This window comes from Penaeus vannamei, chromosome 19, assembly GCF_042767895.1.
Source record: "Penaeus vannamei isolate JL-2024 chromosome 19, ASM4276789v1, whole genome shotgun sequence".
NCBI lineage: Eukaryota > Metazoa > Arthropoda > Malacostraca > Decapoda > Penaeidae > Penaeus > Penaeus vannamei.
The window spans coordinates 9,914,091-9,929,090 of NC_091567.1; the positions used below are offsets into that span (position 1 = coordinate 9,914,091).

Sequence of the window (15,000 nt, forward strand, 5' to 3'; positions counted from 1 at the left end):
AGGAGGAGGAGGAGGAGCAGGAGGTGGAGGAGGAGCAGGAGGTGGAGGAGGAAGAGGAGGAGGGGAAGGTGGAGGAGGAGGAGGAGAAGCAGGAGAAGAAGAAGAAGGAGGAAGGGGGTTGAAGATGGAAGAGAAGAAGGAGGTGTAGGAGGGAAAAAGGAGGAAGAGGAGGAGGAGGAGGAGGGGAGGAGGAGGGGAGGGGAGAAGAAGAAGAAGGAGGAGGGAAGGGGGTTGAAGAAGGAAGAGAAGAAGGAGGTGGAGGAGGGAAAGAGGGAGATTGAAGAAGGAGAGGTGAAGATGGAGGAAAAGAAGGAGGAAGAAGAGGGGGTTGGAAAAAAAGGAGAAGGAGGACTGGATGAGGGGGTAGGGGAAGGAGGAAGGGATGATGGAGAAGGAGAAGGAGAAGGAGAGGGAGGATGAGGAAGAAGAAAAAGAAGCAAAAGAAAAAGAATAAAAAAACGGAAGAAGATGCAAGAGAGAAAAAAGGAGGAAAAAAACTGAAGACAATACGCCACGTGGCGTATCGCGGCCCTCCCTTCCCTCCCTCCCCCACCCCCTCCTCTCGAGCGTCATCCACAATCCCGACCAATTAGAGAGAAATATGAGCCGCGTCAACTTAACCTTCTCGCGGAATTAACAGACTGAAGTTGATCATAATGAGCGGGAGCCATTAGATGATTGGTGGAGAGGCTGATGGTCCCTGTCTCTCCTCTTTTGGCTCGCTCGCTCTCTGCGCGCTCTCTCTCGTTCTCGCTCTCGCTCTCTTCTTTTCTCTTTTTTTTCTCTCTCTCGTGGCGGCGGCGGCGGAGGAAGTAGAGGAGAAAAGGAAGGAGGAGGAGGAAAAAACGGAGGGAGATGGTGGTGGAGGAGGAGCAGGAGGAAGAGGAAGAGGAGGAGGAGGATTAGAAGAAGAAAAAAAAAGAAGATGCAGAAGAAGGAGGTGGAAGAGGAGGATAAAGTAAAAAAAAAAAAAAAAAAAGAGAATATTCACTTAATCAAAATTGCGAACATGGAAACAAGCAAAGCCAAGGAAACGGGGAGAAAATAAAAGTGGACAGATGAGGGGGAATAAATAGGGGATGAGAGAGAAGAAGAAGGACGAGGGGAAACGCCAAGCGACAGGTGAGACAAGGGAAATAGAGGAGGGCAGGTAAACGAGGAGGGACACGGGGAAAAAAGGTGAACGGATGAGGGGAAAATTGGGAAGGGAAGTAAAGAAAGGAAGAGGGGGAAGGGAGAAGAGTGACTGAAGAATGAGGAGGAAATGGAGAAGGATATTGAAAAAAAAAGATGAAAGGGAGTCATATATGAGATATGGGAGACATGGAAAAGAAAATAGAGGATAATAAGGAAATATGGAGACAAGAGAGAGAGAGAGAGAGAGAGAGAGAGAGAGAGAGAGAGAGAGAGAGAGAGAGAGAGAGAGAGAGAGAGAGAGAGAGAGAGAGAGAGAGAGAGAAATAGACAGACAGAGAGAGAGAAACAGATAAAGAGAGACAGAGAGAGACAAAGACAAAACCAGAGACAGACATCGAACGAAAACGAACGACACACAACATAAATCAGACGAAAAGTGAGAGAGAAAAAAAAAAAACACAAGACAGAAAACACCTTGCACCGAGAGAACAAACACCAGCCACGAACGGGTCCTTCCCTTACCTTCTTTATGTCTGTGTTGTCAAGGAACTCGTCGTCCGCCTTCCGTTTCTCCCGGCGGAAGTTCGGATTAAATTCCACGTCCTGCAATAGAGGATAAAAAGGCAAATCTTAGCGTATATCCTTTTATGAAAGGGAGACATACCTGTGCATAAATTAAATTCAATAGTCTGCTTTATAATTAGGGTTTCTGTGTATAATCTTGTACACAGACATACATATATATATGCGTATACACAAACGCAGACTCTCATACACTCAGACACAGATATAGACAGACAGACAAACAGACCGACAGACAGACAGACAGACAGACAGACACACACACACACACACACACACACACACACACACACACACACACACACACACACACATACACCCTCGCTAACCTATGAAAAACCCGAGCCAGTCTCAGCACATAATCGTCGCTTACACACATCTCATTAACATAAAACTTCTCTTCCTCTCTTCACATCTAATTTTTTCTGCAAAACCATAACTCATTGGCCATGGCGCGTCACATGCAACATCATGCAACATATTCCACATATCTATGTTGTTTTGGTCTCCTGTCATGTGTACACAAGCTGGCAAGATATGATCTCTCTAGTCTTTCTTGTTTGTTTTTCTTTCTTCTTCTTCTTTTTCTTCTTCGGCGTCTTCTTCCCTTCGTTTGTATATTGCCTGTTTTCTTGTTGTTGTTTTTTTAGCTTGTATTCTGGATTCGAATTTCAAATTCATCTACGATTTTGAAATATTGTTATCTTTTTCCCTACCCTTTATTATTGTCCTTGCACGCTTCTTTTTCCATCTTCCCTCGCCTTCCTTTTCTTTCCTCTATATTCCCTTCTTCTTCTCGGCTTTCCTCCTCTTCCCCATTCTTCCTTCACCCCTGCTGCCGCCCCTTCTTCCTTCCTCTTCCTCTCTGCATTCCCTCCATTCCTCCCTTCTTCCTTAACCCCCACTCTCCCTCCTATCCCCCCCCCCCCATCTTCCCAAGCGAATCATAAAACCAGAAAATCGTGTGACTTTTACCCCCCCCCTTCCCCTCTCCCACTCCCCTGCTTTCCCAGAGTCAGGGACACTGCAGTTGACGTCACAAAGGAGGAAGGAAATACCGGGTGGGGAAAGGAGGGGAAGAAAGTAAACACAAACGGGAATAAAGTGACGTCATGCTTGGAGAGGTTCAGGGAAAATTAGTAGGGGGGGGGGGGGCTGAGTTTAGGGTGTTTCTGTAATTTTCAAGTTTTCTATAACACGGGTAGGAAGGTATGTATGTGCGCGCGCGTGCGTGCGAGCGTGCGTGTGCGTGTGTATATGTATAACATGTACGCGTGCGTGTGCATATGCCTGCGTGTGTGCTGGTATTCATGAACACACGAGCGCGTTAAAACCAGCGAGTATGTCTACACCTAATCCTTGCGTGCTCACCCCCCTACCCCTCCCCCTCTCCATACCCACCCCGCCCTCCTCCGCAATTAGGACCAAAGTCTCGCATCTCCTCCCCACGACACCCAGAACCTCAGCACGGAACCAAACGCCATGATGAGTCACAAAATTTACTTTCCTGATGTGTGGTCTTAGTGCTCCCAAGGCCTATGAGCGAGGGGGGAGGGGAGGGGACATGGGGAGGGATTGGAGAGCATAGGGAGAGGAAAGGGAGGGTAGGGATGGAGATGGGTTGGAGAACAGGGGGGGAGGAAAGGAAGGGGAGGGATAGAGAGGGGTTGGAGAACAGGGGGGAGAGGGGTTGGAAAGGAGGGGGGAGGAGGAAAGGAAGGGAAGGATAGAGAGGGGTTGGAGAACAGGGGAGAGACAGAAGGAGGGGAGGGATGGAGAGGGGTTGGGGAGCAGAGGAGGGGAGGGATGGAGAGAAGAGAGGAAGAGAAAAGAAAAGGAGAGAAGAGGAGAAAAGGAAAGGAAGGATGACAGAGGATAGTGAGGGTGAGGGACAGGGCCAGGGAGGGAGGGCGAGTGGAGGGGAGGGAGGGCGAGTGGAGGGGAGGGAAGGTTAGCAGAGGGGAGGGTTTGCGTAGGCTTGAAGAGGAGGGGGGGGGGTGAATAAGACTTCGTTAAAATGCTAGCAAAGTTTGAACTATTTATGTAGTCATTCATATAAAACCGAAAACTAACTTTTTTACTTTTAAAATAATAACTGCAATCATTCTTCGCCTCACTTATTTACGATATTACTATGAACATTTTTCTATTTTAAACACACTGTCAGTCTCTTTCTTTCATTCTCTCCTTCCGTTCTCTTTCTCTTTCTCAGTCGCTCTCTCTCTCTCTCTCTCTCTCTTTCTCTCTCTCTCTCTCTCTCTCTCTCTCTCTCTCTCTCTCTCTCTCTCTCTCTCTCTCTCTCTCTATCTATCTATCTATCTATCTCTCTCTCTCTTTCTCTCTCTCTCTCTTTCTTCTACACCCGCCCTCTCTCTTTTCTACCCCCTCTCCTTCTCTCCCATCTCTCTTCTTCTCTCGCCTCTCCTCTCTCTCTCCCTAACTCCCTCCCTTCCTCCTTCCCTCCGTTCCCCCTCCCCCCTCCCTCCCTCCCTCCTCCCCCACCCCCTTCTTCATGGCGCCACGATGAATGCGAAATGAGAAGCACTTGCGCGACGGACAGACATCTGGATGAATCTGGCAAGGAAACCGATTATAAATGTCGACTTTCCCCCCATGTCGACATTCCGAGAGGAGGGGGGAGGGGGGGTAGACGGGATGCCCCAGGGGGTAAAGGGGGGAGGGGTAGACGGGCTGCCCAGGGGTATAGGGGGGGGAGGGAGGTGTTGACTCACCCACGAAGAGGCTACAAAGGAAGCGGCGATAGTTGTCAGTGATGTCAAATATCTATGCCCTTTTCTCTCAACATGTCTGTTTTTTTTAATCTTATCATGCTGCGTGTACTATTTTCTCATTTGTTTTCGATTTCATCCTCTTTTTGTGGATTTTTTGGCATTCCATGTGTCTGGCTAAATATAATTATGTTCATGTTTGTCTGCCTTTGTGTGTGTGTGTGTGTCTGTGTTTCTGTCTGTCTGTCTGTCTGTCTGCCTACCTGCCTGCCTGCCTGTCTGTCTACCTGCTTCCCTGCCTGCCTCTCTGTCTGTCTGTCTGCCTGTCTGTCTACCTGCTTCCCTGCCTGCCTCTCTGTCTGTCTGTCTGCCTGTCTGCCTGTCTACCTGTCTGCCTGTCTCCCCATTTCCCAGTCCTTCCTCCTCCATCCAGAATTACCATCGCCTTCCTCCCCATCCCTTCTCTCCTCGCCTCCTTTCATCCCTTTCATCAAGCATTTCCGTTTCGCCCTTTTCCCCTTTTCTTTCAGTCGTCTTGCATCTTTCTCCCCTCTAACATCTTGTTCTCTCCCCTTACTTTATTGTCAGTTTCCCTCGTCCTAATTCCCCTCTCGGGTTCCCCTAACGTCAACTCTTCTCAAAACCTTATTTTAAGCGCTATTTATATAGGCCATAGATTCTAAACTTTATGCATGAGTACGTTTATTTTCTTATTTATCAATTTATTTATCTATTTATTAATTTATCTATCTTTTACTTTATGATTCTAACATTTCAGATTTAAAACTTTGGTTTCGCGTTGCTGGAATACTTTTACTTATGCTGCTATGCTTTAAATATATTATCTTTTTTTCCCATCTCGCTGAAAATGCTTTTGTTTCTGCTTCAACACTGCAATCAAAACTTTAATATTTAGAATGAGGGGAGAGAGAAAAAAGGAAAAAAAATTGTTCGCTTTCTTTCTATTTTTCTCTCTCTATCTCCCTCTCTCTCTCTCTGTTGTAATAATAATAATGGTGATGGAATTAGTAATAATGATAATGGTGATAATAAAAATTCAATAATACGATGATGATGATGATATGAGAGAGGGAGAGGGAGATGGAGGGAGAGAGAGAGGGAGGGAGGGAGAGAGAGAGAGAGAGAGAGAGAGAGGGAGAGAGAGGGAGAGAGAGGGAGAGAGAGGGAGAGAGAGAGAGAGAGAGAGAGAGAGAGGGAGGGAGGGAGGGAGGGAGGAGGGAGGAGAGGAGAGAGAGAGAGAGAGAGAGAGAGAGAGAGAGAGAGAGAGAGAGAGAGAGAGAGAGAGAGAGAGAGAGGAAGGAAAAGGAGAGGAGAGGGAGGGAGAGGGAGAGGAGAGAGAGAGAGAGAGAGAGAGAGAGAGAGAGAGAGAGAGAGAGAGAGAGAGAAGAGAGGGAGAGAGGGAGAGAGAGAGAGAGAGAGAGAGAGATAGAGAGAGAGAGAGAGGGGGGGGGAGAGAAAAAAATAGAAAAATGAAAGAAAGAGAAAGAAAGAGTAATAGAGAGAGACCACATCACATCTACTGAACAACGACAAAGCTTCCCACCCCCCCTCCCTCCCTTCACTCCCCTCCCCCATTTTTCCCAGCACCCCAAGAGACCAATGATACGACAGATAACGACGTGTAATATTATCGCACGGGTGAGTTAGGCCTTAGAAGAGGTCATCCGAGAATACATTACGGGGGGTGGCACCGGCGGAGAGTGCCACGCGCAACACTCACGAATCAATGTACTGTGAGGCTTTATTGGGCAGACGGGATGGGAAGGTAAGTAGGGGGGGGGCTTGGGGACACGATAGGGGGGGGGGAAGAAATGAGATGAAGAGGGGGCGGGAGGAGGAACAAAGGAGGGGCAGAAGGTAGGGGGGAGATAAGAGAATGAGATGAGAGATGGGAGGGAGAAACAAAGAGGAGAGGAGGGTAGAGGAGAGAGGGGGTAAAGCTGTTGGAGGGAGATTAGAATGAGATGAGAGGGAGGAGAGGATGAGATGAGAGGAAACGAGAGAGCACAGTAGAGCGAAGGAGAGGAGAGAAGGGAGAGCTGAAGTGAGTAAAGGGAAGAGAAAGAGAGAGAGAGAGAGATAGAGAGAGAGAGAGAGAGGAGAGAGAGAGAGAGAGAGAGAGAGAGAGAGAGAGAGAGAGAGAGAGAGAGAGAGAGAGAGAGAGAGAGAGAGAGAGAGAGAGAGAGAGGGAGGGAGGAGAGGGAGGGAGGGAGGGAGGAGGGAGGGAGGAGGGAGAGGGAGAGGGAGAGGGAGAGGGAGAGAGGGAGAGGGAGAGGGAGAGGGAGAGGAGGGAGAGGGAGAGGGAGAGGGAGGGAGAGGGCAGGGAGAGGGAGAGAGAGAGGGAGAGAGAGAGAGAGAGAGAGAGAGAGAGAGAGAGAGAGAGAGAGAGAGAGAGAGAGAGAGAGAGAGAGAGAGGGAGGGAGGGAGGGAGGGAGGGAGGGAGGGAGGGAGAGAGAGAGAATTCGAAAGAGAAAGAGAGAGAGAGAGAGAGAATTCCAAAACGCGCAACGATAAGTGAAAAAGTTCCAGCAGACGGGAATCTGATTGGGTAATATTGTTACGCCCACTTCGGCAACTTGACAAGGCCGGAAGGGAAGAAACAAAAACTTGTTACATTTATATAGCCTATCAATAACCCTCTAGGACGGAAAAAGGGCCAGGGAAGATGGTAATACGTTTTCTTTCTTTTTTTTCTTACCTCTGAATGATTCTTGTCGGCGGCGGAGTTGGATGGTATTTCCCGCTTTCTTTTTTTTTGGCTTCATCTCCGTTTTCTGTTTTTTGTTTTTGTTGGTAAAATTACTTTTCTTCTTCCATTCTATCTGTCTGTTTCTTTCTATCTTTCCTTCTTTCTTTATCTCTCTCTCTCTCTCTCTCTCTCTCTCTCTCTCTCTCTCTCTCTCTCTCTCTCTCTCTCTCTCTCTTTCTCTGCTCTCTCTCCCTCTCTCTCTTTTCTCTCTCCTCTCTCTCTCTCTCTCCTCTTCCTCTCTCTTTCTCTTCTCTCTCTTCCTCTCTCTTCTCTCTCTCTCTCTCTCTCTTCCTCTCTCTCTCTCTCTTTTCTCTCTCTCTCTCTTCTCTCTCTCTCTCTCTTCCTACCTCTCTCTCTCTCTCTTCCTCCCTCTCTCTCTCTCTCTTCCTCTACCTTTCCTTCCCCGTCTTCTTTTACCTTCTCCTTTCCCTTCTTTTCCCTCCCTCCCACTCTCCCTTAATTCAGCTGATCCAATACCAAATTTTCTAAACATAGAGGGATCAAAACTCCGGTTGGAGGCTCGAGCAAAACACCTGACAATCATCTCATTTTCTCCATCCCATTTTCTATAATAAGAAAAGAAAATGGGTGGATAATGAAACCGAGATTATACATTTTTCGGTTTACTAAAGACAGTAATTGAATATATCCCGTTTATGTATGTTTCTCATCTGTTGAATGCTGAAGTAGATAAAGACAATAAAGAATACGTGGTCAAGATGATAGTAATGATTAAACAAAAAGAACAACTATGATAAAAACAATAAAACTGATATTGATAATGCCGGCATCCATATGTGAGTCTCGCCCTTTGTCTAAGAGAATTATGGGGCTAAAATTACTTCCCCCCACTTTCTCTCTCTCTCTCTCTCTCTCTCTCTCTCTCCTCCCCCCTCTCTGCCTATCTTTCTTTCTTTCTTTCTTTCTCTCTCTCTCTCTCTCTCTCTCTCTCTCTCTCTCTCTCTCTCTCTCTCTCTCTCTCTCTCTCAAATCACCTCCATCTCCAAAACAACAAAACATCTTTATGACTCCCGCTATCTAAGCTAAAAGAGCGACAAAGGCACGCAATGCAGGAACAGATGTTGCAAGCACAAGCAAAAACAAGGCGACTGATACCGAGAAACGTCCTTGTTCGTTTGTTTGTCCGGGTGTTTATGAATCGTCGTTTTCTGTATGTTTTTGTCTTGTTTATTTGTTTGCTTTTTCCCCAGTTCTTCCCGCACAGAATCGAAAGAAAGAAAGAATCGAAACATCAACTAAAAACAAGATGATAAAAATGAAAAGAAAATGTGAAAAAAGAGAAATAAATGAGATAGACAAAATAATATGGAACGTAGGAGCTAACCTAAACCTCCTCCTTATACTAGCTATATAAGAAGGGGTTAGATGAGGGTGGGGGGACGGGAATGAGGTCGGGGAGGGGGTAGGAGGGGAATGCGGGGATGGGGAGAGTAAGAGGTGAATGCGGGGATGGGGAGGGTAGGAGGGGAATGCGGGGATGGGGAGGGTAGGAGGGGAATGCGGGGATGGGGGAAGGGTGGAGTAGGAGGTGAATGCGGGGATGGGGGGGGGGGGGGTTACACCAATCAAGAGTAGGGAGATGCGTGTAACATGGATGCTGATGATGCACGTTTTTGGAGAGGTTAAATCACATGATCCTCCGAGGCATCCTTCAGGCTTAGGGATAATATGTTTGCAGGCTCTGCAAAAGCTGCTTTGACGAGCCTTTGGGAAGGAAGGAAGGAGGGAGGGAGGGAGGGAGAGGGGAAGGAGGGATGGAGAGAGGAAGAAGGGGAGAAAGGAGGGATGGAAAGAGGAATAAAGGGAGGGAGGAAGAGGGAGGAAGTAGGGATGGAGAGAGGAAGGAAGGAAGGCAGGGAGGGAGGAAAGAGAGAGAGAGAGAGAGAGAGAGAGAGAGAGAGAGAGAGAGAGAGAGAGAGAGAGAGAGAGAGAGAGAGAGTACGAAATGCCGTAGAAGAAAAGAAAATTCAAGAAGAAATAAAATGGTTCCTGTACTTCTTTCTCCTCCCTCCCCCCCTTTCCCCCGCTTCTCCTCCCCAGTCCTTCCGCTATCCAAACACCTCAAATCCAACAATTAATCTTCAATATCGTTCACAAATTCGAACAACTCCCTCACAACCCCCCCACCCCAGCCCTCGCCCTCCCCCCCATCCGACACCTTACCCCCTACCACACCCCCCGGACCGTAGGTTCCCCTCACCTACCTACCTCCTCTTCCCCATCCCAGACCTTACCGTCCTCCTCCCCCGACTTACCTAACGCCTCTTCCCACATCCAGGAACTTACCCACTCCGCCCCCTCCCTCTGGACCTCCTTATCCTCCTCTTACACAAATCTAACCCTCCCCCACCCCAGAACTTACCTCCTTCTCCCCCTCTCACCTCCTTTCCCTTCCCCCTTTCCCCCTTTGCCAGACGTTACCCTCTTCTCCCCCTCCACACCTTTCCTTTCCCCCTTTACCAGACCTTACCCTCCTTCTCCCCCTCTACACCTCCCCCTTTCCCCTTTCCCCCTCCCCTTTACCAGACCTTACCCTCTTCTCCCCCTCTACACCTCCTTCCCCTTCCTCCTTTCCCCCTTTACCAGACCTTACCTTCTTCTCCCCCTCTACCCCAGACCTAACCCTCCCCCCCCCCACCTTCCGAACTCAAACGACCAAGCCAGAAGTCCCAAGACACCTGCCCAGCCGCGGAGGCGTAAGGCGACTACAAAACCCTTATGAAAAGCTCAAGCCAAGCGGAAAAGAACCAGACAACAGACACATGACCTCTACACACATAGAGATACTGAGAGGAAGAGAGAGAGAGAGAGAAAGAGAGAGAGAGAGAGAGAGAGAGAGAGAGAGAGAGAGAGAGAGAGAGAGAGAGAGAGAGAGAGAGAGAGAGAGAGAGAGAGAGAAAGAAAGAGGGTGGAGGGAGGAATAGAGACAGACAGATAATTAGAGAGTTAGACAAATAGAGATAAAGAGAGTTGGTAGGGAAAATAAGTTTCCTTTTATCCCAATAAGGGATTATTCGAATAGCAAAGAAAATAAATAACCACGTTATACCTCAAAACAACGACTAAAACATCCCGGCCAAAAAAGATCATCGCACTACCCACACAAAACCAACAACAACAACAATCACAAGATAAGTAAATTTTCAAAAAAGACACCTAAATAAATCAAACTACAGTAAAAAAAAAAAAATCAAAAGACCTCTCAAAATCCAGAAGTCAATCAAGGCCAACGAGTTAATGGATAACAATCGGTAGTGTTCTGGCCGTAACGACCTGCCATTGAGGCGTTTAAGGACCTTGTTCTTCGTTGGGCGTCGGGTTGCAAAATCTTAATCGGAAAAGAATAGTGTGCGAGGAGGAGGAGGAGGAGGAGGGGGAGGAGGAGGAGGAGGAGGAGGAGGAGGAGGAGGAGGAGGAGGGGAGGAGGAGGAGGAGGAGGAGGGGAGGAGGAGGGAGGGGGAGGAGGAGGAGGAGGAGGAGGAGGAGGGAGGAGGAGGAGGAGGGGAGGGGAGGAGGAAGGAGGAGGAGGAGGAGGAGGAGGAGAAGAAGAAGAAGAAGAAGAAGAAGAAGAAGAAGAAGAAGAAGAAGAAGAAGGAAAAGGAGAAGGAGAAGGAGAAGAAGAAAGGGAAAGGAGAAGGAGAAGGAGAAAGAGAAGAAGAAAAAGAAGATGATGAAGAAGAAGGGGGAATGGACCGGGGGAGAGGAAGAAACTGAGAGAGGGAGGAGAAATAGGAAAGAAGAGTGAGTTAGAGATGAGAGCAGTAGGATGGGGAGGGAGAGAATATAGGGAAGAAGGGGGAATGAACTAGGGGAGGGAAAAACTCAGATAGGGAGGAGAGATAGGGAAAGAAGAGGGAGGGAGAGAAGGAGGGAAGAAGAGTAGCTGGATGGAGGGGAAGGAATATAAGGAAAATGGGGAATGAAATGAGGGAGCGAAGAGAAAAAAAGGGAAGAAGGGTGACTGGATGAGGGGAGGGGAAAAGTAAGAAATGGGAGGAAGGGACTGGGCGAGGGAGGGAATGAGAAAAGAGAGAAAAGGAAGGAGAACTATGAGAGGCGAGGAGAGGGAGGTATGAGAAAAGACGAATGTCTGGACGGGGTGGGAGATGAGGAGAAAGAAAGAATAAAAGAATAAACGAAAAGAGAACGAACGGGAGAGAGAGTAGACCAGAATAGAGAAGAGGCAGAAATTTAGAGGAAGAGAGGAGGGAGAAGAGGAAACGAGGAGAGGAGAGGAGTGGGTGAGGGGAAGGCTAATCACTCTAGGGTCTGCAATCAATTATACCCGGGTGGAACAAAGGATAAAAAATGCCAGAAGGAACATGACCCGAGTTTAATGAACTGAAGTTTAAGGGGAGGGGGGAGGAGGAGGAGGAGGGAGGGGGGAGGGGGGCGTTCGAAGCTACTACGGCATAACATTATAGTTGGGATTTAGGGGGGGGGGTGATAATGCCTTGGTATTTGATCTTAAGGAGAGTATGTCATAAACAGATTGGATTTCAATTTTGAAAACTTTTTTTGACGCTTTTATTATTTTTTCTCTTCCTTAACCCTCTCTCTCTATCTGTCTGTCTATCTCTCTCTCTGTCATTCACTTACTGACTCCCTTCCTTCATCCCTCTCTCCCTCACTCCCTCATTCACTCACTACCTTCCTTCCTTCCTTCCCTCCCCCTTTTCCCTTCCCTGTCTCTGTCCAACTCTCCTTCCCTCACTTTTCTTCCCCTTCCCCTCTCTTCCCCCCTCCCCCTCCTCCTCCTCAGCCCCCAAGCAGTCTCCGGCAAGTCACGTGATTTAATAAATTCCCAAGTCTTTATTCGTGTCCGCCCGCCGCCGGTACTGGCCTTTGGAGCCATTATATTTGGCTCTGCTTTTACCAGATTGAACGATGGGAGTGCGTCGGTGCATGTACTTACGTGTACACATACGTACATAAACATACAGTCAGGTATATACAAATCCAGACGCATATAGAGGGTGGACGAGAGAGAAAGAGATAGAGAGAAGACAAGGAGAGAAGGAGTGGAGAGAAAGAGAGATAGAGATAGATAGATAGATAGATAGATAGATAGATAGAGAGAGAGAGAGAGAGAGAGAGAGAGAGAGAGAGAGAGAGAGAGAGAGAAAAGAGAGAAAGAAAGAAAGAGAAAGAGAGAGAGGCGCAAGACAAACACCCAAGAAACAGAACCTCCCCACGCTTGTCCCCCCACCGCTCTTTCCTCTTTTCCCTTCTGCCCCCCTCACTCCACCCCATCCTCCATCCCCTCCTCCCCCCTCGTCACCATGTCCAGCGAGCGACCTTGTCTTGAAATGGTTTAATAACACTATTGCTGCCCCGGCCCGCTTGGAGGCATGTCTGCCCAGCCGTTCGTATATCACCCAAATTACAGCCCGTGTATGTCAGCTTACAGCAGATGGGACCTGAAAGGAGGGGGATGAGGAGCAAGGAGATGGGAAGGAGGAGGAGGAGGAGGAGGAGGAGGAAGAAGGAGAAGGAGGTGGAAAAGGAAGAGGGAGAAAGAGGAAGAGCTGGCGGTGGTAATGGCGGTGTTAAAACTAAGAAAGAAAGAAGCAGGAGGAGGAGGAGGAAGAGAAAGAACAGGAAGAAAGAAGAAGAAGAAGAGACTTGGAACGAGGAGGAGGTATAAAATGGAATGAAGGCACTTAACGGGAAGAGGCCGGAAGAGAAACACAAAGAGAAAAGAAAGAAAAGAAGGAAAAAGAAGAGGAAACTGTGATATGAAAAAAGGCAGGAAAGAAAGGAGAAGAAGACAACAGAAGTGACGATAATATCCAACTAACCACAATATGAAGACAGCACAAACAACACAAACAAGCAAACAAACACAAGCACACCCAGAAGAAGACACACGACCCATAACAAATAACACGATTTACCTCCCCACAAGTCTATTTTTTCTCTCCCCCTTTCCTCCCGTTATTCATTCTGTTTTTATCTTCCTCCGCCCATTAATAGCGACGCCGAAAATCAATTAGTTAATAACATTACGATCTTCCGTAAAGACAGCTCCATTGACCAAGCCGAGGCAGCCCAAGAAGCGAGGAAGGGAAGCCATTAAGGTCGAAAATCCCATTAACGAGAGGTAACGGGACGGGCCATTGTGCTTGCTGTGGGATGGCACTCTGATGACGCTGAATCACGTGCTGCCTCGAGACAAACCATTGTGTTTCCTAACAGCTGACGATGGAGGAAGTAAGGAAGGGGAGGAGGAAGAAAGCAAGGAAAGGGAGGAGGGAGGAAGCAAGGAAGGGGAGGAGAGGGGAAGCAAGGAAGGGGAGGAGGAAGACGGGGAGGAGGGAGGAAACAAGGAAGGGGAGGAGGAAGACGGGGATGAGGGAGAAAGGAGAGGAGGGATGAAACAAGGAAGGGGAGGAGGGAGGAAGCAAGGAAGGGGAGGAGGGAGGAAGGAGAGGAATAAGAGGATGGGGAAGAAGGAGATGAAGGGGGAGGAGGGAGAGGAAGAGGAGGAGGGGGAGGAAAGGGAAAGAGAGAGGGAGGAAGAGAGGAAGAGGGAGGAATGGGAGAGGATGAGGATCGAGGGAGGGAAAATGGGATGGAGGGAGGAAGATGGGGGAGGGTTGAATAAAGAAAAGAGAAAAAAAAGAGGAATTGGGAAGGAAATGATGGAAAGAGAGAAAGAAAGAAGAAGACATTAGCTCTAGACGGAAATGGAGGAAGAGAATACCGAAAGGAACAAATTGAACAAAATATGGTAAAATAGATATAAAGGACGCGAAACAAAAGCATAAAAATAATAATAACAAAACCAATAATGAAAACAATACCAATAATAATAATAATCATCATCATCATCATCATAACAACAACAACAACAACAACAACAACAACAACAACAACAACAACAATAATAATAATAATAATAATAATAATAATAATAACAATAATAATAATAATAATAATAATAATAATAATAATAATAATAACAACAACAACAACAATAGCAATAACAATAAACAAAACAAATTAGAAATAATAAAAAAACGGAAGAGAAAAGTCAAATCCCCGCCCATGACAAGCAAGACCCAGAAATGACGACAGAGTTATAGTGACACCATAATCACTCCGCCCCCCTACCCCTCTCCCCCTCTTCCCCCTTCCCCCACCTCGCCAGAGTGATGATTTCTCTTGATTCACTCCGCTTGTTTAAGTCGCAGGATTATCCCATAAAGCTGATTGCTAATTAAGGAAAGAGAGAGACAGAAAAAAAGTAGACACATGCTTTTTGCTGTTGCTGTTGTTGTTTGCTATTGTTGTTGTTGTTGTTTGTTGTCGCTGTTGGTGGTGCTGTGGTTGTTGCTGTTGCTATTGTTATTTGTTGTTATTTTTGTTGTTTGTTGTTGTTGCTGTTGTTGTTGTTAGTGATCGTGGTGTTTGTTGTTGTTTCTGTTGTTGTTTGTTGCTGTTGCTGCTGTTGTTGTTGTTGTTGCTGTTGTTGTTTGTTGTTACTGTTGTAGTTGTTGTTGCTGTTGTTGTCATTTCCTCCTTTATATATCTCCTTGACGAGTTCCTTCTTATCACGCGAGTCCTTTGTTGTCTGGAATCGTCTCGGAGGCGAGTCGGCGTCGCATCTCTCTGTTCTCATTTATTATATATTTCTTTGGAGGGAGCAGAGAGAGAGGGAAGGGGGGAGAGGGAGTGGCAGGGAGAGGGAAGGTGAGGGTGAGGCTAAGGGGAGGAAGAGGGACAGTGAGAGGGTGAGGGAGAGAGAGGGCGGGGAGG

At 47.4% G+C, this 15,000-nt stretch overlaps 1 protein-coding gene across 2 annotated transcripts in view; it reads right to left on the reverse strand.

Moving 5' to 3' along the window:
• The window catches only part of LOC113808303 (pseudouridylate synthase RPUSD2), a gene marked incomplete at its 3' end in the record, with an annotated part of 469,307 nt that overhangs the window by 135,000 nt on the left and 319,307 nt on the right, over window positions 1–15,000 (reverse strand). For both annotated transcript variants that reach the window (XM_070133844.1, XM_070133843.1), the window contains 1 exon segment: window positions 1,660–1,740. In XM_070133844.1, coding sequence (XP_069989945.1) covers window positions 1,660–1,740 — 81 coding nt within the window.